Below are 27694 nucleotides of genomic sequence, written 5' to 3'. Positions count from 1 at the left end.
GCACTCTTTCTGTTTTTAATTTTCCTTTGTGTTTCATTTTGGATCATTTCTATTTACCAGTCTTTGAGTTCATCTATCTTTTTTTCTAATGTACCCCAGTTTCCTGTAAAGACCATCCAATGAATCAATTTCAACTTTTTTTTTATTGTAAAATTTCTATTTGGATCTTTTTTAGAGCTTCTATTTCTCTGTCAAAATTCTCCCTCTTCTCACCCATTTTTGTCCATGTTTTCCTCTAAATTCTTTAACAAATTATAAATGTCTCTGTCTTGTAATTCTAACATCTAGATCATCTGTGGATCTGCTATTGACAGGGTTTGTTTTGTTTTCTTTTGATTAAAGGCCACCTTTTCCTGCTTTTTCATGTCTTGTAAAACTTTTAAACTGTAGGCTAGATGTGATGTGATGTGATGTTGTTATGTTATGTTATGTTATAAAAGAACAGTAGAGACTGAAGTAGGTGATAATAACACCCTCTTGTCTCTCAGTATAATCAGAAGTTGAGCTGAGATAGTGCTTTAGTTAGTTGGGTTCAACTCTTGTTTCAAATGCCTTGAGAGTGAAGTTAGGCGCCTCCTTTCAGTAGAACTTTGAGATCTAAATTCTGAAAGTCTACAAGATTTCTTTTTGCTTTCCAGATCTGCCTCTGGCTTGTGGCATTAGCATTTACTCAGCAAAATTCTGGGGAGTGGGGGAGATTGGCAGGTAGGGTGGGCTAACCCTGACCCTTGGCTCTTTTGAGATGCTCATCTAGGTAGACAGCCTTCATTTAGCTGTTAAAGACTTCACTGGTTTTTTCTTTTCCCTGCAAAATTCATTGCCAGCATGCTTCTCTGTCAGTTCTTGCTCCCAGGGAATAAAGTGGTCACCCCTGATTTGGCTCACCCAGGAAGGGTACATTCCTTACTGGAATTTGGTCCATTAAATTTTTTTTGCTTGCACAACTCTTAGATAGCTTTAAGGAAAATAAGATATTCTTAGCTTATACATTGTTTTCTTGCTGTTGCAGTAGAAATGGTGGTCTTTTGTGACCTTTCACATCCTAAGTGGAAGTGGAGCTCTGAGCATGTAATGGAAGTCAAACTCCTTTCTGTGTATCGCCCTAACCAAGCACACTGTAGTAATTTAATGGACAGAATTTAGATATACTTTTGTGTGTGTCTCTGTAGCTAGCAAATCAGCCATGGTTGGGAGTGAAGAGTCATTACATCATGACAGTAATTGCATCTGGTGTGGATTTAGGGCATTCCAGACCATCTTCATATTGAACTTAAATGTCTTTGTCAGATAGATTTCAACATAGGCTTTCACTACTAGGTCTATGTTAGTGGCTTTCTACCCTCTCTGTAATGCAGACTTGTGTTTGATAGGGGGTCCTTAGTTTTAGAAATCTGCCTGGAAGTAAAATGGTACAAACATTTGATGAAAATTATTGTTGATTAGCTCTATATTATATACATTATAGAGCAACTTTATTTTTCTCTATGTATAACCTACTAGGTAATTATTGCTTAGATAACTTTCGTTCTTTGGCGGTAAATTTATATGTGTGTATATGTATGTGTGGATGTATATGTAGATGATATGGCATGTATCAGTACTTCATTATTTTCTATGGCTGAGTACTATTGCATTATGTTATACACTACACTTTGTCCACTCATCTGTTGATGGACATTTGGTCTGTTTCTTTTTTGGCTATTGTGAATAACGCTGCTATAAACTTGGGCGTACATATACCTGTTTGAATACCTGTTTTCAGTCTTTGGGGGTATATATCTAGGAGAGGAATTGTGTGGTTATATGTTAATTCTGTTTAACTTTTTGAGGAGCCACCAAACTGTTTCTCATAGTTCCTGAACCGTTTGACATTCCTATCAGTAATGTCGGTTCCAGTGTCCCCACATCCTTGCTAAAGCTTGTTATTTTCTGTATTTTTGATTATAGCCATCATAATGGGTATGAAGTGGCACCTCACTGTGGTTTTGATTTGCATTTCCCTAATGACTAATTTTTGGGTTTGGAGGGGTTTTTTTTTTTGGCTTATACAACAGAAGTTTATTTTTTCACAGTTCTGGAGGCTAGAAGTCTAAGATCAGGGCACTGGGAGGGTTGATTTTTTTCTAAACCCTCTCTCTTTAGCTTGTAGATAGCTGTATTATGTGTCTTCACATGGTCTTTCTCTGTATGTGTGTCCAAATCTTCTCTTTCTATGAGGACACAAGTTACATTGGATTAGGGCCCATCCTAATGAACTAAATTAACCTTAATTACTTCTTTAAAGACCCTATCTCCAAATACAGTCACATTTTGTGGTATGGGGAGTTAGAACTTCAACATGTGAATTTGGTTAGGGATGGGGAGGGAACACAACTTAGTCATAGCATGGTTTAAGCTATAGCATGAGTTTTGGGATTATCAATGTTGGAAACATACTTGTATCTAAAGAATAAGGAAAGCTTTATAGATACAGAATGATTCAACTTTAAAACAAGCAATAAAAAAATCTGCTTTCAATAACTTATTGTTGGTTTTGTAATTTAGCTTATGTTTATTTTGGTTCAAAGCAATGTGCTTCCAATAAAAGAATCAGATTCCTTTTTACTCATTCCTCAGTAAATGGTTCTGGACACAATGGCAACTTGAGATTTCCGTTAAAATCTTCGTCCTTATCCTCACCTTCATCATTATTGTCACCATTGTCATCAAGCTAACAATTATTACCTAACGACTATCGATGTTGAACATCTTTTCATGTGTTTGTTGGCTATTAGTATATCGTCTTTGAAGAAATGTCTATTCAAGTCTTTTGCCAATTTTTAAGTTGGATTGTTTAGAATGTTTTAATTGAGTTGTCTTTTTATTTTTGAGTTATAAGAGCTCTTAATGTATTCTAGATACTAAACCATTATTAGATACATGATTTGCAAATATTTTCTCCTGTTTTGTACATTGTCTTTTCACTTTCTTATGCTTTGATACACAGAAGTTTAAAATTCTTTATTGTAATAAATAATACGTAACATGAGATCTACCGTCAACAAATTTTTAAGTGTACAATATTATTAACTATAAGCACAATGTAGTGCCGCAGATCTCTAGAAGTTTTTCATCTTGGATGAGTGAAATTCTGTACCCATTGAACAGCAGCTCCCTTTCCCCCACTCCTACCAGTCCCTGGCATCCACCACTCTACTTTCTGCTTCTGTTGAGTTGGCTACTCTTGATACCTCATACAAATGGAATCATGTAGTATTTGTCCTTTTGTGACTGACTTATTTCACTTAGCATAACGTCCTCAAGGTTCATCCGTGCTGTAACACCGGATAGGATTTCCTCCTTTTTTAGGGCTGAATAATACTCTATTGTTTGTATGTACTACATCCCCCCACGTCCCCCGGCTGCCTTCTTTTTTTTCAATAGGAGTATTTGGGTACTATTTGACAAAACAAACAATGTTCTTTAAGCAAACATTTATTGAATGTCTGGATATGATTTGGCAATAGGACATGGAAACAAACATGAGAAGGACACGATAACTGACCTCAAGGATCTGCTGTGCAGAGGTGTGGGGCTGTGGGTTAGGACACATAAGAAAATATACACTGAGAGTCTCAAGGCCTAAAAGGCAAACTTTGGGCTCTGAGAAGAACAGGATCTGGATGGCCTAGAGTAGTTTCATATACAGAAGTGGGGAGAAAGGAGGCTATACCACATTTTCTTTGTCTGTTCAGCTGCTGATGGGCATTTAGATTGTTTCCACCTCTTGGCTGTTATGAAGAATGCTACAATGAACATGGGAGTGCAAATATCCCTTTAAGAGCCTGATTTTGATTCTTTTGGATAAATTCCCAGAAGTGGGGTTGATTGATTATATGGTAATTCTATTTTTAATTTTTTGAGGAACCTCCCCATACTAAAAAGTTTTTCATTTTGATGAAGTTTAATTTATCTGTTTTTTTCTTTTGTTGCTCATGGTTTGGTATTATATTTGAGAAGGTATTGCCAAATTTATGATCATTGAAGATTTACTCCTCTGTTTTTCTTCTAAGAGTTGTATGGTTTTAGCTCTCACATTTAGGTCATTGATCCATTTTGAGTTAATTTTTGTATGTGGTATGAGGAAGGGATCAAACTTTACTCTTTTGCATGTGGCTATCCAGTTTCCCCAGCACCATTTGTTGAAAATATTGCTCTTTCCTCATTGAACGGTTTTGGTACCCTTGTTGAAAATCAATCTGGCATATATGTATGGGTTTATTTCTGGACTCTCGATTCTATTCCTGTGGTCTATATGTCTATCCTTATGCCAGTACCACACTGTTCTGATTACCGTAGCTTTGGATTGGTTTGAAATTGGGAAGTATGATTCTTTCAACTTTGTTTTTCTTTTTCAAGATTGTTTTGGTTATTTGGGGCCTCTTGCAATTCCATATGAATTTGAGGATCAACATTTCCATTCTGCGGTTCACTATTCTTTGTTGCTAAATAATATTATATTGTATTAATATGCCAGTTGGTTTATCCCACCTTCTATCAAGTATATTCTGTTGATAGGGAATGGATAAACACATGTATTCTCTTCTTAGATCTGTGTTTTCTTTATCACATTACTTGGGACTTAGGGTTCTGCCTTAAGCAGGCTCTACATTGAATGAATTTATTCTTCAAAAGCATTTGTTGCTAAGGAACCAGTGGCTTTTGGGCCACCTATTTTATATTCCAGCTTTAGAAAATACTGTGTTTTCAAGATATAATATTCTCTATTCATGATTTATACATGTTTTATCAAGAAAAGCTGTTTTACAAATAATTTGCTCTCTTTCTTCACAGGTACCCTTTCTATCTCCTTTGGAAGGTCATATTTACTTAAAAATAAAGTGTCAAGTGAATTCAAGTGTTGAAGAAAGAGGTTTTCTAGTAAGTAACATCACTGGATCTATATTTTCTGTTTTGCAATTTGTGAAGCATAGACTTGGTTTCCAATAGGAATGAAAGTCTGTGTGACTAAGTGATAAATTGGTTCAGATTTGTTGCATGTCCACTATATGCTAATCACTGTGCTGGTGTTAGAATATCATAGGCCACAGAAAATAATCCCTGCACTCAGGAACTTTTAGTGTAATAGGAAGAAATACAAGTGAACAGTTAAGTACAATACAGTACTATAATGGGAGAAAGCATAGAGTGCATGGGTGTAAATTGGTGGGACACCAGGTCTTAGGTATGAGTGGGAAGGCTTAAAGAAAGGTATTGGAAATAACTTGTAAACTGCTAGCTGAACAAGTTAGCCAGAGGGAGAGAAGAGGGAGATGTGCTCCAGATGAAGGGAAAAGCATTACTATGGCCTGGAGGGCCCTTCCCTCTCTCACCCCCACCAGAGAAAAAAGATGACACATTTAGATAGTGGCAGGTATTTCAGGGTAGCTAGAGCTTAGATTCTGAGTGTGTGTGTGGAGAAGGGGTAGTGAGAGGAGTGACTGGGGAGGAAGGTGGGGTTAGGGGAAATGGAGCCAAGTGTTAGAGGGCCTTTTAAAGGCTTCCGACTTTATCCCTCTTGTAGGAGTTTAAGCAGCGGATTAACATCAAATTTGGGGGTTTAGGAAAGTCGTTCTGACTAACGTGTGGAAGTGGACTGGGGAGTGGCAGAACTGAAGAAGGTTAGTGAAGAAACTGAGTTACTGCATGAGAGAGGGGATGGGGGCTGGCAGTCAGGGTGGAGAGAAGGACCCACCATGGATAGATGAAGGAGGAAGAAGTGCAGAGCCTAGTGGTTTGGCTGTAGGGGTGGAGAAGCAGAAGTAAGGATGTCACCCAGATCCCTGCCTTGCACAGCTTGTTGGGTGGCAGTGATTACACTGAGATAAGGGGCCCTGGGGGGGGAGCAAGTGTCCATGGTGGGGGTGGAAACCATTTTTCCCCCAAATTTTATTGTGGTAAGTTGCAAGCATACAGCAACGTTGATAGAATTTTACAATGAACGCCCGTATAGCCAGCATCTAGATTTTGCCTTTAACATTTTTTACTGTCCTTGCTGTATCATGTATCTACTACCTAGCTATCCTTCTAGCCAGTCCTGAAAATATCATATTTTGGGGGTAAGAATTTCAAAGTATATTGTGGACATTAGTATGTTCCCGTGAATCTTCAGTGTACATCCCCTGAGTTCTGACACAGGCATACATCTATGTAACCCAAATTTCTGTTAAGATAGACAATATTACCCCAGAAAGTTCCCTCATGCCCCTTGTCAGTCAGTCCCCACCCAAGGTAGGAAGTTTTAATGAGTTAAGTTTTAAATAACTTGAATTTTAGATGCGTACAGACACGTTTTCAGAGTTTGAGTTTGGAGCTCAAGATGGACATTTTAGATGAGGTGAAGGTTTGGAAATCTGCAGCAGAGAGATAGTAATGGAAGCTCAGGTGGCGTTGAATAGCCAGGAGAACACTAACATTTAAGCCACAGACCTAGGAAGAGAAGCTCTCAAGGGAGACTACAGGGAGGGCAATGGAGAACTTAGTATCATGGTTGCCAGGGGAAGAGAGTCTGCAAGAGGGAGTGGTCAAATTAGATAAGGATCTATTAGACACTGTTGGACTTATTAATGATGTGGTCATTCTAGTCTTGTTGAGAGCAGGAGCTAGATTGCAAATGGTTATAAAGGGAGTGGAGGGTGAAGAATGGGAGTGCAACAACTCTGAAACAATGTTTGGCTGCAGAGGGGTAAAGAGAGTGTGATACCTGAAAGAAGGATTTTGTTGACATTTTATTAAGATTGGAGAGATTTGAGCATCTTTCAATTCAAATGGGTAGCTTCTAATAGGGCCAAAGAGGGCAAAGATAGAGGCAGTGGGGAACCTGCACTTTAAGGAATAACACATGGAACAAGGTCATGAGAGTGAGAACAAATAAGACCCAAGCCACGGTTCATGATCTTGTACAGAATTATACTTTTTCCATTATCAGAGGAGGAAAGTATATGTGTAGAATACACAGAAGATTGTGGGTGTGGTACCAGAAGTAGAGAAAATCTAATAGCTTTGGTTTTCTTTGTGAAGCAAGAATTTGAGCTATGCAAAAGATATCACAAGTCAATTTGCAGTTGCTGACAAAGGGCACAGAAAGAAGAGCTAGATCGTACAGAAAGTCCAAGCAGCCAAGGTGACTGTAAATCATACTTCGTAGCTTTTTTCACATGTAAATCCAGCAGGTGGCACTAGATATTCTTGGAAAAGTGTCTATAAATTTCTGACTTGAAAGCAGTGTTTACTTACTGACCTTTTCCTTTAATGTAAATATTTCCATATTTTACTCTAGATATCTTTCGCCCCTGATATACTCTTATGACATTTATTTGCCTAAAATGTCTGACCTACTTAATGTTTGAGCAGGGCTCTTAACTACTTTAGAGTTAGACCTTTACAGGTTTACTCTATCTTGAATCCTATAGGCCATTCTTATCACATCCACACTTACAGAAATGTGGTAAAAAAAAATTACTCAGGACTCCCCCAAATAACTTCTGTCTGCTGTCTAAGCAATGCCTTTTAATTACTTCTAACCTCTATAAAAAATAGAGGTAGTAATTGAAGTGGTTCAGTTGCTTGGTTCAGTTTTCCTTCCTGATGTGCCAGGGACAGCTGGAAGGAAGGAGACTACCAACCAGAGAAACTTGCTAAGTGATTCTAAAATGGTACTAGTCTAACTCTGCCAAGACTGATGAGCAGCAAGAAAAGTACGTTCTGGTTTAGCTAGAAGGATCCAGTTCTGCTTTGTGACCGTGTGTTGTCATCTACTTTCCTTGGCCTTCAGTTTCCCCAGCTATAAAAATGCAAAAGCTATCCTCTCGTTATTTTTCCCTGATTATAGTAGGGGGTAATGATAACTTGTATTATTTTTATCCATCAAATTTTTTCTTTTCTATTACCTTTATGATGTAAAAGGTGAACGTAAACACAAATGGGAGCTGGTGAGTCATTTGTACTAACTTTGTGCTTGAGATTGAAATAACAAGATTCCTGGCCTTGATACAGAGTAGAATAAAAATAAACTTAAGTACTTTATAAAAGAGAGAAAAGAAAAAAAATCATGCAAGTAGATTTTGAAGTATGAAATATGTCAACATACTGAGGTTTAATGTATAGAAAACATTTAATTGATCCTCAAGTTTCTAAAGTCAGTATTTCATTGACTTTTCCAGACCATATTTGAAGATGTTAGTGGTTTTGGTGCGTGGCATCGAAGATGGTGTGTTCTTTCTGGAAACTGTATCTCTTATTGGACTTATCCAGATGATGAGAAACGAAAGGTAATATTAATATTGATGGTCAGTGGTGAAAGCCCTAACTGACTTTCAGGGAATATTTCGTGCAAGTGTTCCCCGTGGCCCCCATCAACCACCCAAATGCCCTGTTAAAAATATTTACTAAGCCATTAAAAATGTTCTTGTTGAAAGACTAGTGAGTGTGTGTGTGTGCATGTATTTGTGTAAAAATTTTATATCTTATCCATTCCCTGTGATTTGACCACTCTTGAAATACCTTAAGGAATATATTTTTCTTTTTTTCTGGAATGTTTCATAATATTTTTTAATTGATGCTTTTAGTCAGAAATATTTTCAATTCATTTTTGTATTTTATTAACAGTTGATTTACCTAACTCTGAGATAAAACAGAAAGGAAAAACCACCATAGGAATATAGTGGTTTTGGTTTTGTTTCTGAAATTTGATAATAGAATTTTATGGATACATTACATCTTGTTTTTAAAGAATTTAATGTTATTGTCCAAGTGTGGTAATTTATTATCCAAAAACTGGAAAATATAAATAAGCAGAAATATAAAGTAAAATCATCTATAACAGAGAAAACTACTGTTCACATTTTGCTGTGTATCCTTCTAAATTTTAAAATGTATATGCAATAATAGTTATATATCCGTTTATGAATCTTTTTTAAACAGAAAGTATCATGTTTTTTGTAACTTAATTTTTACTTGATAATATCCTGGTATCTTTCCACATCAATAAAAATACATCTGTGATATTGCATTAGATAGCTATATGTATTACATTGTAGCTATATAAAATTTTATTTTAAAGTTTATTGTGAAATATTTTGAACCTTCAAATAGACAAAAAAAAAAAAAAAAAGTAATTTCCATCAACCTCTGTGTTATCAGTCCAGTTAAAGTTCCTCAAGTAATTTTCTCTCCCTCATAGAGATAACCCCGATCCTGAAATTATTTTGTTCCTATGTATTTCTTTAAATTTTTATTACATATTATATATAAGCAGTATATTATTGCAGTTGCATATTTTGAAGCATTATACAAATAGATCATACTGTATATACTATTCTGCAACTTGCATGTTTTAAGTCAACATGATTTGTGGCATTAGTCTAGGCTGGTGTGTGTAGCTCTAGTTTGTAGAGCTCTAGCCATCTTTCTCTGTACTAAAGTATTCCATTGTAAGAATGTATCACAATTAATTTATCCACTTCTCCTATTTATGGGCACTTAGATTATTTCTAAATTGTTGCTATTATAAACAGCTCTGCTATAACTTAGCTACATGGATCAGAGCTCTTTCTTGAGTTTGTATCTAGTAGCAGAATTGCTGGTTTGTAGGGTTTCGCACATCTTCAATTTAGCTAGATTTTGTCCAGTTATTCTTGAAATTGGTTGTACAATGTTCTGTTCCCACCAGGAGTATATGAGAGTTCTCAGTGTTCCACATCCCACCAACACTTGATATGTCAGCCTTTTAAACTCTTGTCAGTGTGATAGGTGTGAAAGGTTATTTCACTATGTTTTTATTTTGGTTTTCCTTGATTGAACATTAAGAGTAAGCATCTTTTCTTATGTGTTTTGGCCATTTATTTCCCATCTTTTGCTTGGCATATGTTTTATCTTTATAATATCTTTTCATAAACAAATTTTTAATGCTATGATAAATCTGTCAGTTTATTACTTTATTGTTTGCTTTTTTGAGTCTTAGTTAAGAAAATCATCTCTATAGTCATAAAGATATTCTCTTATACCTCCTTATAACTTCTGAAAGTTATAAAGAATTATATTTCATATTTAATTTACCTGGAATTGATTTTTTTCCCCCAATCTGGAAACCCAAATGTGCCAGCCCCATTGGATGGTCCATTCTTTCCCCACTGATCCACATGCTGTTTCTGACATGTATCAAGATATCATTATATATGTAGGTCTATATTTAGGCTTTCTATTCTGTTTCCTTTGGTATGTATCTCTCAGTCTCAATTACCATAGCTTTAAAATAAATCTTAATGTCTGGTAAGGTAAGTCTCCTAACTTGTGTTTTTATTCAATAATGTATTATTTATTCTTGGTCCTTCATTTTACGCACACACACACACGGAAATATGTGTACCTGTGTATTTAACTTTTTATAATTGAAAATGTTCAAATGTTCACAAAACAGAGAGAAATAGTATATTGAACTCCTAACTTCAACAATTATTAACTTTCATGTTTCATTTCTCTCTCCACAGCACACACACTTTTTTGTTCTTGTTGGTTTGCTGAGGTATTTTAAAAGCAAATATCGCACTTCATATTATATCGTTTAACCTGTGTGAGTCAAGGTTGCCAGTTCCTAACATTCATTGGTCAGTTCCCCAAGGAAGCCAGATTTCAGGCTAGCTTACCATTCTGCACTCTCTCTTCCTCATTGATTTTGGCCTTTGAAGGTTTCTTTCACCTTCTTGTGAGTTCAGTTGTTTGGCATTTGGGGAATTATGGGAGGACTTTTAGACTATTTAGTCTGCCATACTTGCTGGAGACATAATATTATTATTTGTTTAAATAGTCCCCAATTACTGTCATTTAATTTGTTTCAATCTTTTCACTATTATGAAAAAATAGTGACTATACCCATATAAACATCTTTGTGCACCTATGTATTTGCTTAGTATAAATTTCTTTTAGGTGAAGTTGTAGGATTAGGGTATGCCCATTTTGAATGTTTTTTGATTGCTCTTATCAAATTGTCTACCAGTAGTAGACCATTTATGCTTTCACCAGCAGTGTATGAGAGTTTCTATCACCACCCCAACCAACCAACATAGGTTATTACCATTCTTTCCAGACTTGGCCAATCTAATGTTTAAAAATGGTATATTTCATTCTAATTACTAACAGAGTTAACGCTTTTACTGGCTTTTTAAAAATCACTTGTGCCCATACTTGTCCCTTTTCTAATTTTTCAGGACCATTTAGTCTTAAGAATTTTTATCTTTGACTGTCATACCATAGGAATAACATGCCTTCCAACAATCCAAAGCAATAGTTTAGCCTGGTCTTTTAGAGATACATAAAAAATATTTACAAATGAATTCTGATGTCTAGGTTTCTGTTTACAGAAAGGGAGGAATTAAGTGGGCTATAGACAAAAGGTGGTTGAATGTGTGTTTCTAGTTGTCAGAGCTGATTGATTAATGGGTACATGGAAGTTCATTATGCTGTTCTTTTTATTTTGTGTCTGTTTGAAGTTTTCCATAACAAAAAGTTTGTTTTTTAAGTTGACTAAGAGCTCCAGTTGACATCTTTGGTTTCTGTTTTTATGACCAGCAAAAAACAATAATAAATGTTAAATATGTTTCTCTAAACTCAGTGTAATTAAACTTTAACTTTTAAATTAATGCCTTTTTAATTTTAAATTTGTATCAACTGGAATACTGCTTAATGCTTACTGACTTAAATGGTCTTGTTTATTTCCTACTAATCATGTTTTTTAAAAATTTGTTTTTAAAGAATCCCATAGGAAGATTAAATTTGGCCAATTGTACCAGTCGGCAGATAGAACCAGCCAACAGAGAATTTTGTGCAAGACGCAACACTTTTGAATTAATTACCGTCCGACCACAAAGAGAAGATGACCGAGAGACTCTGGTCAGCCAATGCAGGGACACACTCTGTGTCACCAAGTATGTATTGGGCTATAAATATTTCTATCAACTAAGTGATTGCCCACTATGTTCTTACCACTGTAAGAAATATCAGAGATGATCCTTGTCTTTGAAGAGGGTACAGTCTTAATGAGGAAACAAAACACACACACATCAATAAGAGAGTAAGCTAATAATTAAATCAATATAGTTAAGAAAAATACAGCATTCAAGTTATATCTTAGTTTATCATGTTTTCTAGTATACTCACAGTATAGCCATTTTCAGGACAGTTACCTAGTATTCTTTGGGCTGAGTTTGAAGATTTCATGTGTAATTGAGAAGTCAAGTATTTTTTAAAGCAATTTGACACATCCCTTCCTGTCTATTCCCCAAATACCCTCGATTAACCTGCTGACTTACAAAACAATTTACTCTGCAAATTTCTGGTTGGAGATTAAAAGAATAAACTACTGGGACTGTCACTTTTCGTTAACCCTAATCTTAAGTATAAGATGCAAAAGCTTATTGCTAAGAGTCTAAGGTTCTTTTGCTTGGATGCCCAAGAGAAGCTTGCAGACCAACTTCAGTGTACAAAATTATGATTAGGGACAAAAGTTAGAATTTGACAGAATCTCTGTTAATCAGACTGTTGCTGGATATTGCAGACAGGGAGATGGGTAGAACTGGCTCCATGAGTTTCTGATGTGGAAATATCAGAAAGTTCAGCCAAGAGACACTCTATTAAAATAGAACAAAGTTGCCCAGATACCGCCAGTTGGTTTTAAAACAGAGAAAGAGGGGACGCGTTCTTTGGAAATTCTTGATGTCTAGATTACTTTCAGATTAATTTAGTTGAGCTCATCCACTCCTTTCCTTCGGGCGCCTTCTGTGCAGCAGTGACATCAGACAGGACAGGAGAGGCAAATTGGATTTATAGTCACTTTCTTTAGTAGCTACCCTGTTCATGGCCACAGTCAGTGAGGGAACCAACCAAAATTCAGTCCCCAAGTACTTCCTGACCACAATGGCCCTTTTTAAACAGTACTCACATTTTTCATATAATCTTATCTTTTACTTGTTACGTAAACCCTCCCAGATCTCGACCTTCTCCTGTGGTAGAAATAGTTATATCACATATTGCTCTAATTACTCTGTAGTTCACTTGCATGCAGTTTTTCTTATTATAATATTATTGTAATTTGAGTGGACACTTTATCCAAGCATTTGAGAGAGGCCCATGCTCAGCTCAGTCTTGGCTGAGTTTTTAGCTTTGCTTGGTGGCTTCTTAAAACTTATTTCACTTTTTGATCATATATTTTGCAGAGTATATACATTTTACAGTTCTGCATTCTCCTTTGTATTATTTATCTGTTTCTCCCCAGGGCCTTTTTGACCTATGCCTTTTATCTAAATTTAATGTATATCGTTTTTATTTCTACTAACCAACCTTGCTATCTTTCCCCCCTTCAATACAAAATATTTATCATCTGATAAATATTGCCTACTTTGAAATATAGATTATACATTTGAACTAGAAATGTTTCATCACATGGGGAGCCAGTATTATACAGTTGAACTTTGAAGTCAACAGATCTATGTTTAAGTCCTGACTCAGTGACTCACCACATGTGACCATGGCAAGTTACTTAACTTTGCTAGCCCTCTGAAATCTCCTGTGTCAGAGGAGAAGAATAAACTCCACAGAATGACAGTAGAGGTTAATGAGTAGCCACACTTAGCATGGTGTCACGCACGTGGAATGAGCTCAACGAATGGTCACTATCATTACTGTAAGTATTGTGTTCTCTCCATTGACTAATAGATGATCAACTCACTGCTTATTCACACTTATACCATTTCTAGTACCAGTGGGGAGAAATTATAAAGATGGAGAATGAGTACAATACAACATACTTCTAACACCCAGCTGTCCTCTAGAAGAATGGTCTGGCTTGTGAATTAGGGAATTCCCCTTTCCCCCCACCCTCGCCTGCCACATCAACTGGATATTCAACTTGTAGCTAAATATGGATACAAAGAAGAGATTCCTGGTATGAACAAAGAGATTAGGACAAAGTCTTAGGATCTTCAGATCATTTACTGTAAATACTGTGCTCTACTAATACAGTGGGACAAGAATAATGGGAGACAGTACAAAATAGTATCTATAAGGCCAGGTGAAGGTTCATGAGTCTGTGATTCCAGCTCTTGGGGACCCTGAGTCTGAGGGATCTGGGGGGGCTCCCATATTCAGGCCAGTGGTGCGCTTGCTCTTCTAGGAAGTGACCCATGCTCAGTGGCTGTCCTGCACCACCAAACTGCCCAGTCAGACCAACTGTACACGATTAGTTACTGCCTTTGGTGTGAAACTCCATCATTTCCCAAATGTAATCAGTGTGAGTTATGGTTCAGCTAACCAACCTGCAAGATGATTCTCTGTTGTTGTAATTGGAGAAGCACTTTACTATGGGTCTCTTGATTTAGCATCCATTAAAACAGGGGTCCCCAAGCCCCGGTCTGCGACCTGTTAGGAACCAGACCGCACAGCACGAGGTGAGCGGCGGGTGACCAAGCGAAGCTCCCTCTGCCGCTCCCCATCGCTCGTATTACTGCCTGAACCACCCCCCTGCCGGCCGTGGAAAAATTGTCTTCCATGAAACCGGTCCCTGGTGCCAAAAAGATTGGGGACCGCTGCATTAAAAAGTGGTAAAGAGTTACTCCTTTTACTATTTAGCCTCCGCCCCCCCATCCCGCCCCAGCAAGAGTACTTGGAGATATGGAATGGGGGAAAGGATCCTGATCGTTTTGTTTGTTCATGTAGGAACTGGCTGTCTGCAGATACCAAGGAAGAGCGGGATCTCTGGATGCAAAAACTCAATCAAGTTCTTGTTGATATTCGCCTCTGGCAACCTGATGCTTGCTATAAACCTATTGGAAAGCCTTAAACTGTGGGACATTTCCAAGTCATATAGAGGTTTTCTGACTTAGGTCATAAATGTTTCTTAAGAGCATCAGTTTTGCTGGTTGCATTTTATGCTTTAAATACAAAAGGGTATGTGCCAATATTCATTCACTACATATTATGCAGTATTTATATCTTTTGTATGTAAAACTTCACCCGATTTATCTTCTGTTATTCATAAATGATTGGAAGAAAAAATGTATTATAGTTGATTTTGCCAAATTTTAATTTAAAAGCCTCATTTTCCTAGAAATCTAATTATTCAATTATTCATGTTAAAATATTTTTTTTTAAGTAAGGAAACTTGAGTTGTCTTCCTGGAGCTGTGGGTCTCAAAGTAGAAAGGTCTTCCAGGGTTGGAGACAGAAACCTCACACTTGATCATTCTTTCTCTAGCCTCAGTACTTTTTTCTAAAGGTTGTGGTCATTTATTGATCATGATATATCTTGTTACTAGAGTACTGAAAAAAAAATCTAAGGCACCTTGCAGAAACATTTTTAGTAATGGAGGTAAGAACTTTTTCAAAATAGCAAACGTTTATTAGTCTGAAGCTTAAGGCTGCCTTCAAATAAGAGATGTGGGCATAGGGGATATTATTGTGTGAGATTTGGGGGTTAAATGTTTTATTTAGAAGACTTAATAATCACATGGTTTACATTTACTCAGTTACTATAAATGCTGTGTGGTGCACACTTTCATGGAATACAGGCTTTTAAAAATAACTATTTTTGCTCTATAGCTTACAGACTCCTCAGATATACTTGTCAAATTAGTTCTTTCTGTTCCTGTAACAAGAACAAATGTAAAATAAGAAAAGTAAACGTTACCAAGCTACTGTGACTAATACTTTGCTTGCCTAAGTTCTTGTCTTTTTTCTTTTTCACATCAGTGTATGACAGTGTCTAGACACCCATTATGAAAATCACTTGAGAAGCTGTTAAGTCATGTATTACCTTTAAAAGCCTAATGCCTTTTTTTAAATTATAAAATATTGTAAATGTAAAGCATGGTCTCAACTTTAAATACACTATCACTTTCTTTGAATTGTTAAAGTTATTGATGGCCTCATTTATAAACACTAAATTCTGTCACCTCCTGTCATTTTAATTTTTATCCATTTAAATGTGTTTTTTCTTACGTGTATTATAAAAATATATTTTATGATCTCCTACCTAAATAAATACTTGCAAATGGCTTAAGGAGTCAGCTATTTAATAAACATTAAAATGTGCCGTGCGGCTGCCCTGCATCGTAGGCTGCAGGCTTCTTGAGGGGATTGTACTGACTTGGTGAGGGTATTTCATTCATCTTTTTACCTCTAGCCCAGTGCTCAGCCCATTGTGTGTTCTTAGAGTCACTGTTGAATCAGGAGGTGGATGAAGGGTCCATTTCTGAGGCATTTCAATAGAATATGGTACTCAGACGCACATTCGAGGAGATGGAGGATGATTCCCAAGTGCTCAGCAGAGACTGAGTAGATAAGTAACATCACCAGCCAAAACAGGATGTAGGTTTGGTAGGATTGATGACAGGGCCCCTTTTATTTGTAGATTTGTTTTTATTTTTTTTATTTCTTTTTTTTTTTTTTTATTTCTTTTTTAATAAATAAATTTATTTATTTGTGGCTGCGTTGCTGTGCGTAGGTTTTCTCTAGTTGCGGTGAGTGGGGGCTACTCTTTGTTGCGGTGCATGGGCTTCTCGTTGTGGTGGCTTCTCTTGTTGCGGAGCACGGGCTCTAGGCGCATGGGCTTCAGTAGTTGTGGCGCGCGGGCTTCAGTAGTTGTGGCTCGCGGGCTCTAGAGCGCAGGCTCAGTAGTTGTGGCGCACGGGCTTAGTTGCCCCGGGGCTTGTGGGATCTTCCTGGACCGGGGCTCGAACCCGTGTGCCGTGAATTGGCAGGCGGATTCTTAACCACTGCATCACCAGGGAAGCCCTTGTGTTTATTTTTGAATAGGCATTATATGTCATTATACAAAATTCAAAAGACACAAAGAAGTTAAGGTGAAAAGTATGTCTTTTCCTCTTGTCACAGCCACTTTTGCCAATTTTGCCATGTCCTGCTAGAGACATTCTGTGCACATTACAGCAACATATTTCTATTCTTTTGTTCATTAAATATATTTCACACATACTCGTTGTTGTAAGTGAAAGAAAAAGGCATAACAGTATTCCTTAGCAAACATTATATCTTAGTATATGTATAGAGGGTATATAAAGTTCAGTTTTAGAAGAAATTTAAGGTGATTGTGGAACATACGTTAGAAATACCTGATAAAAGGGAACCCTCTTGCACTGTTGGTGGGAATGTAAATTGATACAGCCACTATGGAGAACAGTATGGAGGTTCCTTAAAAAGTAAAACTAGGCTACCATATGACCCAGCAATCCCACTACTGGGCATATACCCTGAGAAAACCATAATTCAAAAAGAGTCACGTACCGAAATGTTCACTGCAGCACTAGTTACAATAGCCAGGTCACAGAAGCAACCTAAATGTCCATTAACAGGAATGGATAAAGAAGATGTGGTACATATATACAATGGAATATTAGCCATAAAAAGGAATGAAATTATGCCATTTGCAGAGACATGGATGGACCTAGAGATTGTCATACAGAGTGAAGTAAGTCAGAGAAAAATATCGTATAATATTGCTTATATGTGGAATCTAGAAAAATGATACAGATGCACTTATTTGCAAAGCAGAAATAGAGACACAGGTGTAGAGAACAAACGTATGGATACCAAGGGGGGAAGGGGGAGTGGGATGAGTTGGGAGATTGGGATTGACATATATACACTACTATGTATAATATAGATAGCTAATGAGAATCTACTGTATATCAGGGGGAACTCTACCCAGTGCTCTGTGGTGACCTAAATGGGAAGGAAATCCAAAAAAGAGGGGATATATGTATACGTATAGCTGATTCACTTTGCTGTACAGCAGAAACTAATGCAACATTGTAAAGCAACTATACTCCAATAAAAATTAATTAAAAAAAAAGAAAGAAATACCTAATAAACCGTGGGAAATACTGCTCTGAAAATTTCAGTGTTATGTGCCTAGGGGGATTGTTGAAACCATTAGAGTCGATAAGATTATCCAGGGAGTATGATGGTGGAAAGAGAAGCAAGAGCAAAAAGAACATGATCTTTAGGGGAAAAGTGAAAAAGGAGTGGCTGATGATTATCTTCCATGAAAGAAATGCAAGAGTGATGTCTGCCGAGACCAAAAAAGGCTCTTAAGATTTGACCACAAAATCAAAAAGTGGGTTAAAGAAAACAACTGAAATTTGAAATGGTCAATTCGATAAAATGGTTCAGATGAAAAATCAGGTTACACAGAGGAAAAGAATGACAGATTTGACTGCATAAAAAATTTCCTGGGCTTCCCTGGTGGCGCAGTGGTTGAGAGTACGCCTGCCGATGCAGGGGAAACGGGTTCGTGCCCCGGTCCGGGAAGATCCCACATGCCGCGGAGCGGCTGTGCCCGTGAGCCATGGCCGCTGAGCCTGCGCGTCCGGAGCCTGTGCTCCGCAACGGGAGAGGCCACAACAGTGAGAGGCCCGCGTACCGCAAAAAAAAAAAAAAAATTTCCTTCCTGACAAATTTAAACAAAGTTTAAGCAAAGTTAAAACATAAGCCCCAGACTAGGAGAAAATATTCACAACACATTTAATAATCAAAGAATTAATGCACAAAATATATAAAGAGCTCCTTTGGCTGGCTATCATTGTTTAAGCATTTACTATGTACCAGATTATATTCTTGGTGTTTTGCATGCATTATCTCATAATCTTCACATGACCTTATGGTATGGGCATTCAATGAGGAAACTAGAACCTAGGTAACTTTTCTAAGGCAACATGCCTGTTAGCAAGTGGCAAATCAGGATTTGAACCTAGAATCTACATACTTCATCATTATAGTATGATGTTTCTCAAATTACTAAGAATAAGAAAATTTAACCTAAGAAAGAGGGGCAAATAATACTAGTAGAAAATGTGTGCGCGCACACACACACACACACATACGCACACGCAGATCCGAAGAACCAACAAATGAAAAAATGATATTAATAAACAAAAATACGAATTTAAATGGCAGTGGGTTATTGGCCCTTGAATTGTTGGAACTAGTCAGTGTTGCTGAGAAACCCATACTCTTGGTGAGAATAGAAACTGCTACAGCCTTCTTGGATGGTAACTTGGTAACTTCCAGTAATCTCTGAGCTAACACACAGTATCAGACTGTCGCATCAGGCTTGCATGCATCAGAGGTTTTATCCATATAGAGCTTTACTCATAATTTCAAGAACACAAGTGATCAAGGCACTGGCTAAGCAGGAAGTCTACAAAATCCTGCATACCTCCTGGGTCTTTCATTCCTACTTTGGACAAGTAATAGATAAGATCTCACATGACATTTGTGGGACATCTCACACAGCAGGGAGCCTGGAGGTAAGGCAACCTTACCATTTTGTACCCTATATAGTTATACAGCTTGTGTGACTTTCTCAGGAGTCTTGCCTCACGAATCCATAAATTCTAACTTTATTTACCATAAACAATTCTTCACCAGCCATATCCTACTAAGAGCATTCCATAGATAAGAGATCTCCTAGCAAATATCATTAGTCTATTAGCCAGAAGGTCAAGTTTTCAGCACATTTACAAGGAGTTTATGTGTCACCTGCCTTCTTTCCTCAGAACAAAAGGGCAGGTACTTTAACTCCTTCTTCCCCACTCTCCTCAGATGAACTTTGAGGTGAGCAAAGTTACATAGAAGGCTGATCATTATGATACTGTTTTTAAGGGGAAAAATAGAGATAACCTGAAAGTCCATCAACAGGAAAGAAAATTGGAAATAATCTCAAGCCCATTAATAGGAAATCATGGCGCACCCTTTCTACAACACACCATGCAATGTTCAAGAAGAAAAGGGATCCATATATATATAACTTTTCAGAACAACTCACGGGAAAGAGGGATATGCCGTGCAACATGAAACTATATACGTAACAGACCTGTGTATAAATACCTAGAGGAAAGTGGGGAAGGAACCACGCCAAATTTTATATGGGAAAGTGTAATGGAAAGGTTGGGAGTAGTACTGGGTGGAGAAATGCTTTGACTTTTGACTCTATTTCTAGAATATTTGATATGTTTACAATGAAAATATTTTCATTTTGCTCGTGTTCGTGCACTTATGAACACTTTAACATTTAAAATCAGAATGAAACTTTGAGTGAGTGGAAGACTGAGTAGAGACTACAGGTTGTTGGATTGAGACGGGAAAGGCGCAATGGGACAATAGTTTGGTGGGGAAATATTGAGGCAGGATATTTGTTACTGCTCTGATGGGGAAGAGCCAAAGGTGAGGAAGGCCCCGAGGACAGTGGTAAAAAGGAATATAAGAGATGGGGGAGGAGGAATTTGTGGAGCAGGGTGAATGGTGATAGGACCCAGATGATAGGTGCAGTTTAGACCCCATCCCAGCAGTCAGCACGTTCGTGGGAACTTTGTGAACAAGTATGGTAGAATTGGGGCACCCAAACTATGCAATCATGGAGGACTGGACAGCGATCGGTAGGTTTTGCTCCTTATTCATGAAACATGCTGGCTACTGGGAGCCTTGTAGAGGCTGGCGCAACCGCAATGTGGAAAATTGCACAACGGTTTCAAATATGAAGTCAGAGCGTGACCAGCTATAGCAGAGAAGGAGACTCTGCGCAGGCCTCTATGGTAGTAATCCCTAAACCCTAACAGTTTATACCCTAAAAAGAGTCTGAACCCTAAAAGACTGTATGACCCCCTCCCATTTGCAGGGACCACCAGCAGGCCCTGCCACTACTTCTAACTCCTTTGTTTTTGTTGAAAGCAGAGATATGAGAGCCACCTGACTTGCAAAAGGATTTGTTATTCTGCCTTGAGAGTCCAGGAAAACTGCTATTTGAATTGTCCCTTTTCTGTTAGTTTGGGAGGTTTTTACATACCAGGAAAATGACATGGACCCTACTGACACAGTGTGTCTTGTTACAGCTGCTCAAGGGTTGAAGTCCGGGTCCCCAGTTGACCTTTGCATGGATGGTGGTGGGGCCATGTTTCTTTTCTGTGGTGTTTGGCTTGGATAGGGTGGTTATTGTCTAAAAGTTTTCTGTCTCACTAGCCTGCCTCTTTTCTAGTCCTTCAGCCAGAAAGAGCTTTTCTTGCTGCCATTGGCCTCTCTGGGTTGCCAGCTTCTCTAGCATCCAGTTCAGAATATATCACACAAAAACCAGAGAACTCACCATCGTGTTGTTCCTTGGGTCCAAGTTCTCTAGATGGGCTACCTTTTTCTTTCCACCCTTCAGGTCTTCTGGTGTTTGTTTTATATATAATGCCCAGGGCTTTGGCTGTACTTAGAGGGAGGAATAGGGAGAAATGAATCTATTCCATCTTGGTCCCACTGATGCAGTTTTTTGTTTCTTGTTTTGCGGTACGCGGGCCTCTCACTGTTGTGGCCTCTCCCATTGCGGAGCATAGGCTCCGGATGCACAGGCTCAGCGGCCATGGCTTACGGGCCCAGCTGCTCCGCGGCATGTGGGATCTTCCCAGACCGGGACACGAACCCGTGCCCCCTGCATCGGCAGGCAGACTCTCAACCACTGTGCCACCAGGGAAGCCCCCACTGATGCAGTTTTAACAGTCTGTAATTTCCAGAGTTCTCAAGCACATCTTGTGAAATTTAATTATGTTAATTTAAATGATCCTCTCTATTATGGAATAAACTTTTTCTTTAATTATTTCTATCAAGAAGTGTCCCCAAAACTGATGAGTTTTTTAAATTGCTTAGGCAATTTTGATAGATTCAACTGACTTTGAATATCTTTCCATGTGTTTATAGGCCCCATGTATTGCTTCATTTGTGAATTCCATATTTTTGTCATTTGTCCACATTTCAATTGTCCTTATTATTTGATTTGTAAGCTTATATGTTAGGGAGATTAACGTTCATTTGTATGTGGCTGCATCTACACTCAGTTCCTTTACTAGCTGAGTATTCTTCAGCCGCAGGTTGAATATGGTACCTTCAGCCACACGGTACCTACCACATAATCTATTGGGAACATTAAATAAGACAATAAATATTAAGGCCTCAGACCAGTAAAAAGGCAAAGAGTAAATCCCTGAGAAGTGGTAGTGATTGTTTACTGTGGAATTAGATGCCCAAGAAAGTCTGGACAGAGGCAGATATAAATCTGATTCGGCCAGCTGTCTTCCCAACACCAAGATTTCTATTCTTGTCATCTGAAGTTAGAGGTTGCTGGGAATTTAAAAGTGTCTAGAAATCCCCTTGGCAATGAATAGCACTTTACGGCATTTATTGAAGTTTTGTCACAGAGAAAATAACAGTAATGATATGATTTTAGAATTGCCTCTACTCAATATAACATCTTTTTCTTGTTTTCAAGACTTCCTTGAGAAGTTAAAACAACTTTCACTTCTATAAAAGTGCAAAGTGGACTTAATCTGCTTTCTTCCAAAAGTTAGATTTTTACGTGAGTGAAGTCATTTAAAAAAATACGTACTTCCCAAAATACAGAGGTTTGGGTGTAGTATACGATGTTTAACTAAATGGGAGACTCCAGGCCAGAAAGATGAAGACTTAGAGGGTATAGAAAATTTATTCTTATGGGAATACTGTAGATGCTCTGTATTACCTATTATTTTGCTCAGTTCTTAGAAATGTTATGTGCCCCTTGGGACTGATAAACAAGGTCCAGTTTGTTTGACTCCACTTCCTGCAGTACATTTGAAATAAGCATTGTAGGGAGAGCATCTTCCCATCTTTTGGTTACAGATTGTTGTGGAAATTTTTAATGTAATCTTAAAATAATATGAAGCCCCAAACAATGTATTCTAAATCAAAGCCAATATTAAAGTTGATGAGAAAGAGTTACCATAGCTTTAATCATCCCAGTCAAACAAAAACATTTAGAAATTCAGGAAATCTTATATAAGAAATCTTCTGAGAATAAAAACCAAAGAAAAAACACAAACTGATCAAATCATTTATCCGCTTTTTGGCTAGCATGTTGAGAAGGGAATAGCATGATGGAAGAACACACCTTGGCACAGAGCACCAGGCTAGGGAAGAAAAGAAAGACGTGGGATATACGTTCCTTTTCTACAACCTAATTCTATGCTTAATTTTTTTCAAACTACTTCATTACTCTGAGCCTCTGGCTTCCTGATTAGTAAAATGAAAACAAAACTCTGAAGGTATTGTGATATGAAAATTCTTTATGAAGCTTGGCCTGGGGTGTACAGCTGTGAGTCCCAATGGAAAGTTATTGCTCCTTAAGTGAGATGATCACACTGAACATGGTGTGTGGTACACAGTTGGTGCTCAATAAATGTTTGCCAAATGAATGTGCATTAAACCAATTAAAATCTATTGCTAATTTGCATATAGTCTGGCATAAATAACACTCATGTATCTTGCCTATAATATTAGCAGGTAGCACTAGGAGATCTCTAAGGGTCTTTACACAGAATTCTAGTGTGCCAAGTTTAAAAAATGTATTTTAGCAGTGGCCTAGAGTTCCTCTGGGGTAGCAAAGGAACTCTTGCTACCCCAAAGGAACTCCTTGTTTTGGAAAATGCCTTGAAAGGTGTGGCAGAGACTGTAGCGATCCCCTCTTTCTGTAGTAATAGAGCTCAAAGCATGGCATGTAGCTGCTCAGAATAAAGACTACATTTCACAGCCTCCCCTGCAGGTCATAGTGACCATGGGACTGAGTTCTGGCCAATGGGATATAAGCACAAAGTTTGTAGCGCAAAGTTTGTAGCAGCTTTTGGGAAACTTCCTTTGGAGACCCTTGGCCTGTGCCCTTTGCACTTCTCTGTTCCAACCTTCCTCCAGTTGCCAGCTGGAGGAAGAGAGCCAGGCCCTAGGGTGTAGGGCCACCTGGGAGCAGAAAGGTGCTCCATTTGTTTGTACCAGTGACAACTATTGTTACGATCTGAACTTCGTATCTTGTTGAGGCTTGGGATACATTTTTTCTTGGGACTCCACAGCCTTCTCTTGAGACTTCCTCTTGAAATCTGCCTTCTGTCATTCCTCCTACCCACTCACTCTTGGCAGGCAGTTTTCCATGGTTCTGTTGTGTTTCTGCACAACTTGCACTTATCTTGCAAATTTGTTCTAGACTATCTTTTCATGGATATTGTAGAAAGGTTTTGGAAGATGAAGTCTCAGCCTCTGGAGCAAAGAACAGGTTTGCTTACAACCTTGGAAGCTAGAGATAGTGTCTTTCTTGAGAGCAAAAGGCAGACATACTGCTCATTATAAAAGACGCAGTTTTCCTAAACACAGAGTATTTCAACCCAGAGTATGTGCAGGTGTCATCTGGTCTTCGTTGCATTGTCCTATGGGAATTGAGGTTTGGCGAACCAGCACAAATGCTGATACTCTGATTACTGTTGTTGCTGTAATACAGTCCTTTGTCCCTAACCCAGGATTGTCTTCTGTCAGCACACATGAAACTGTGGCCGGCTAAATGGTTAGCCTGCAAGTAAGATAAAAATCTCAGACCTTTTGCCTACCTGAGTTTGTCTGATCTGCCTCATGTTTCTAAATCCCAACCTGGGGTAAATATGGAGATGCAAGAAAAAATAAAATCCCAGGTTGTAAGAAGCAATGCTCATCGAGGACTGATTGAAAGACAAGCATTTTTAATGTTACCCTTGGAACATGCGCTTTCCGCTCAGGCACTTACTCTAAATTGTGTTTCCATTTTTTTGCCATCCGCCTGTTTTGATGGACATGATAAGAAAGAGCAATGGGAAAATTTACTGTTGTATACATCTTTGGGATAGTTTCAGGTACACCGACGACAACATTATGCAGTGTCCTTTTTATGAGGACCCACGGGAAAAATTTGTCTCAGGTATTAGGAAAAGCTGCGTTTCTGTTGAACAGCTGTGGTGTGTTTGTCCTATGGACACTATAAATCTTGTAACTGACTGTGTATCTCAGCACCTTGGAAGAATGAAGCCAAATTTGTGGTCTAGTTCTTGGAATTAATTGAGGCCAGACAGTTTGCATTTGAGATATTAAGTTTACCCCAGGTTGTTTTCTTGAATCTGTTTCCTCATTTCTTTATTCCTCTATTTTTACAATATGCCTATTTTTCCATGTTTATTTTAATCAAATCTTAAGGATCTGATATTTCTACAAAGTTTATTATAAGACCAGCACTTCCTGCCTCCCCCGTCCCCGGTCCCGTGGCTCCTGAATCCTGTCTCTTCCTCTCCCAGGGTTAAAGTCCTGGTTTTGTTGAAGCTTCTGAGAATGATGCTGGGAGGTACATTCGTGAGAGCTAACTGGTCTAATGTCATTAGTCTACCATCATGCTTCACTGATAATTTGGCCAGTTCTAGAATTCTAGGCTAGAAGGCCTAGAGGCCTTTCTCAGGTAGTGTCCTTACTTGAGGCCCCGACACTGCACAGCCCTTTCACATCTCAAATCTCACTTAATCATTGGGATTCATCTTCTGTAGTTAAGGGCTCGTGTGATTACTTTGGGACTTACTTGGTAATCCAGGATCATTTCCCTTCTTTAAGATTGGCTGATCAGTAACCTTAATTGCACATGTAAGTCCCTTCACAGTAGTACCAAGATTAGTGTTTGCATAACTGGAGGGTGGGGATCTTGTGGGGACATTTTTGGAAGTCTGTTTATGACACTCCTCAACTGTATATTGCAACTCTCCTGTTTCCTGATTTTTTTTTTTTAATTACATTCTCTTCTTGGGACCTGTGGAAAATATCTTCTCTTCCTTTGAAGATCTTAGTGAAAAAGTCTCCCCCTGCCTCTCCCCACATATTTTCTGTTTCCTCCAAGTTTCTTTCTTCTGTTTATTAGTTTGGGGCTTTCTTTTTTCACGTTAGAAGCTTTCCCCAAGTGTTCAATTGCAGTCCGAGGCTCTCTGTCCATGTTTACGAATGAGGGACTAAATGCTGACTGCAGACTCTGTATGTGGCAGACTCCACTTAAGTATCATGGGGTGGCACATTTCACTGTGGGTCTACAGTGTCAGTCTATGTGGGATTATTTTCTATGACCAGAGAAGAATGTCCCAGTCCTTGGTGGAGGACTCGGCTGCCAGTGAGGGAGGAGCCTGGGAGCAGCTCCAGATTCAGTGGACAACCTTCCCAAAGCCTCCTGTTTCCAGTGTGGTACCTCAAACCTCACTCTGCCTGGTGTTCTGGGGCAGAGTCTCTCCGGCTCACCATTTTCTCAAAATAAACGTACACCATTTTGCTGAGGTTGGGGAAGGGATCTACTGCTTCTTAACAGATTTTTCAAGCCACCGTCCTGTTTTTGACTCTGATTTTACCCTCGATTTCAGAGGGTACCTGGTGCTGCTTGTTTCTGAGATTTCGTGAAATTCTGCAAGGCAGTGCTGGTGGTTTCTGGGCTTCCCCTCCTCTGGTTTGGCTCTTGGCTCTCTTGAGTTGACCAAGCCAGATGCTTTTTACCACTTTCCACATGCTGTTGCTGCTGTTTCCTCTCCACTGACTTTGTGTAAATTATGAGTCTCTTTAACAGAACTCCATTGCTGGCCTTTTTGTGGGCCTCCATGAGAGAGCCAAGGTAAACACATCTGTCCAATGCACCATCATTACTCAGAAACTCCATACATTAGATGTAGGATTTTATTTTTAATGGAAAAGACTTAAATCCTTTTTGGAATGTGTTGAGGAAAAAAATCAATTCACTAAATTAATATTGTGTCTGGGAGTCTGGGAAGTTAGCTTCTGAAATGAATTTTCTCATTTGTAAACAACCTGAAAGGTTTGCTATAAAGATAAAATGTGATAATATTCTAGAGTACCTAGGACAGTACTTGACATGCAGTTGACATACAATATATGCTTGTTGAATAAAGAAATCAAATGCATTCAGGCGAAACCAAAAGAAAATATATACCTATATTGGGGCGGGGGAGTAGATATGGTGAGCCAGGGCTGGTTATAGACATGTGGTGCCCAAAGTAGGGTAGCAATATGGAACTCCCCCAAACCAACGGACTTCCCATGTTTGTTCAACATTTATTTAGTTGGTGGTTGAAGGGAAGAAATGAATTTTCTCTTTAAAAAATTGTATATCTCTTTCGAATTAAGGGCTTGTTATTTAGAACAAATGTAGCATTATATTTTAACTTTCTTAGAAATGTCTTTTTTGGGGCTTCCCTGGTGGTGCAGTGATTAAGAATCTGCCTGCCAATTCAGAGGACACAGGTTCGAGCCCTGGTCCGGGAAGATCCCACATGCCGTGGAGCAACTAAGCCCGTGTGCCGAACTACTGAAGCCCGCGCACCTAGAGCCCATGCTCCGCAACAAAAGAAGCCACCAGGATGAAAAGCCTGCGCACCGCAACAAAGAGTAGCCCCTGCTCTCTGCAGCTAGAGAAAGCCCACGTGCAGCAATGGAGACCCAACGCAAACAAAAATAAATAAATAAAAATTAAAAAAAAAAAAAGGAAATGTCTTTCTTTTCCCCACACCATGTGGCATGTGGGATCTTAGTACCCCAATCAGGGATTGAACCTGTGCTCCCTGCAGTAGAAGCATGGAGTCTTAACCACTGGACCCCCAGGGAGGTGCCAGAAATGTCTTTTATTTCACAATTCTTCCATAGCATTATTCATGTTCACTAATGATAAGGGAGAACGAATGAATGTAGTTGTAAAGTTTTATTAAAATATGTTTAAAGCCTTTTTATGACTTTCACAATGGCAAACGTTTTTCATT

The 27694-nt window shown here is 38.4% G+C and overlaps 1 protein-coding gene across 9 annotated transcripts in view; it reads left to right on the top strand.

Moving 5' to 3' along the window:
- Nucleotides 1–16467, top strand: part of ANLN (anillin, actin binding protein) — a 55246-nt gene extending 38779 nt beyond the window's left edge. For 6 of the 9 annotated variants that reach the window (XM_089917525.1, XM_089917526.1, XM_089917524.1 and 3 more), the window contains 4 exons: nucleotides 4834–4920; nucleotides 8202–8309; nucleotides 11788–11960; nucleotides 14746–16467. In XM_089917525.1, coding sequence (XP_089773651.1) covers nucleotides 4834–4920; nucleotides 8202–8309; nucleotides 11788–11960; nucleotides 14746–14869 — 492 coding nt within the window. In that variant the 3' untranslated portion in view covers nucleotides 14870–16467. Of the gene's footprint in view, nucleotides 1–4833; nucleotides 4921–8201; nucleotides 8310–11787; nucleotides 14631–14745 lie in introns of all 9 variants that reach the window. The other 3 variants (XR_016394297.1, XR_016394298.1, XM_030759717.2) reach the window with 3 other exon arrangements.
- Nucleotides 16468–27694: the final 11227 nt, after the last annotated feature.

This window comes from Delphinapterus leucas, chromosome 9 (genome assembly GCF_059928025.1).
Source record: "Delphinapterus leucas isolate spDelLeu-1000000601 "Yukka" chromosome 9, BTC_Dleu_Yukka2, whole genome shotgun sequence".
Lineage (NCBI taxonomy): Eukaryota > Metazoa > Chordata > Mammalia > Artiodactyla > Monodontidae > Delphinapterus > Delphinapterus leucas.
Note: the sequence above shows the minus strand (reverse complement) of the source record. Positions and strands in the feature narration are given on the sequence as shown.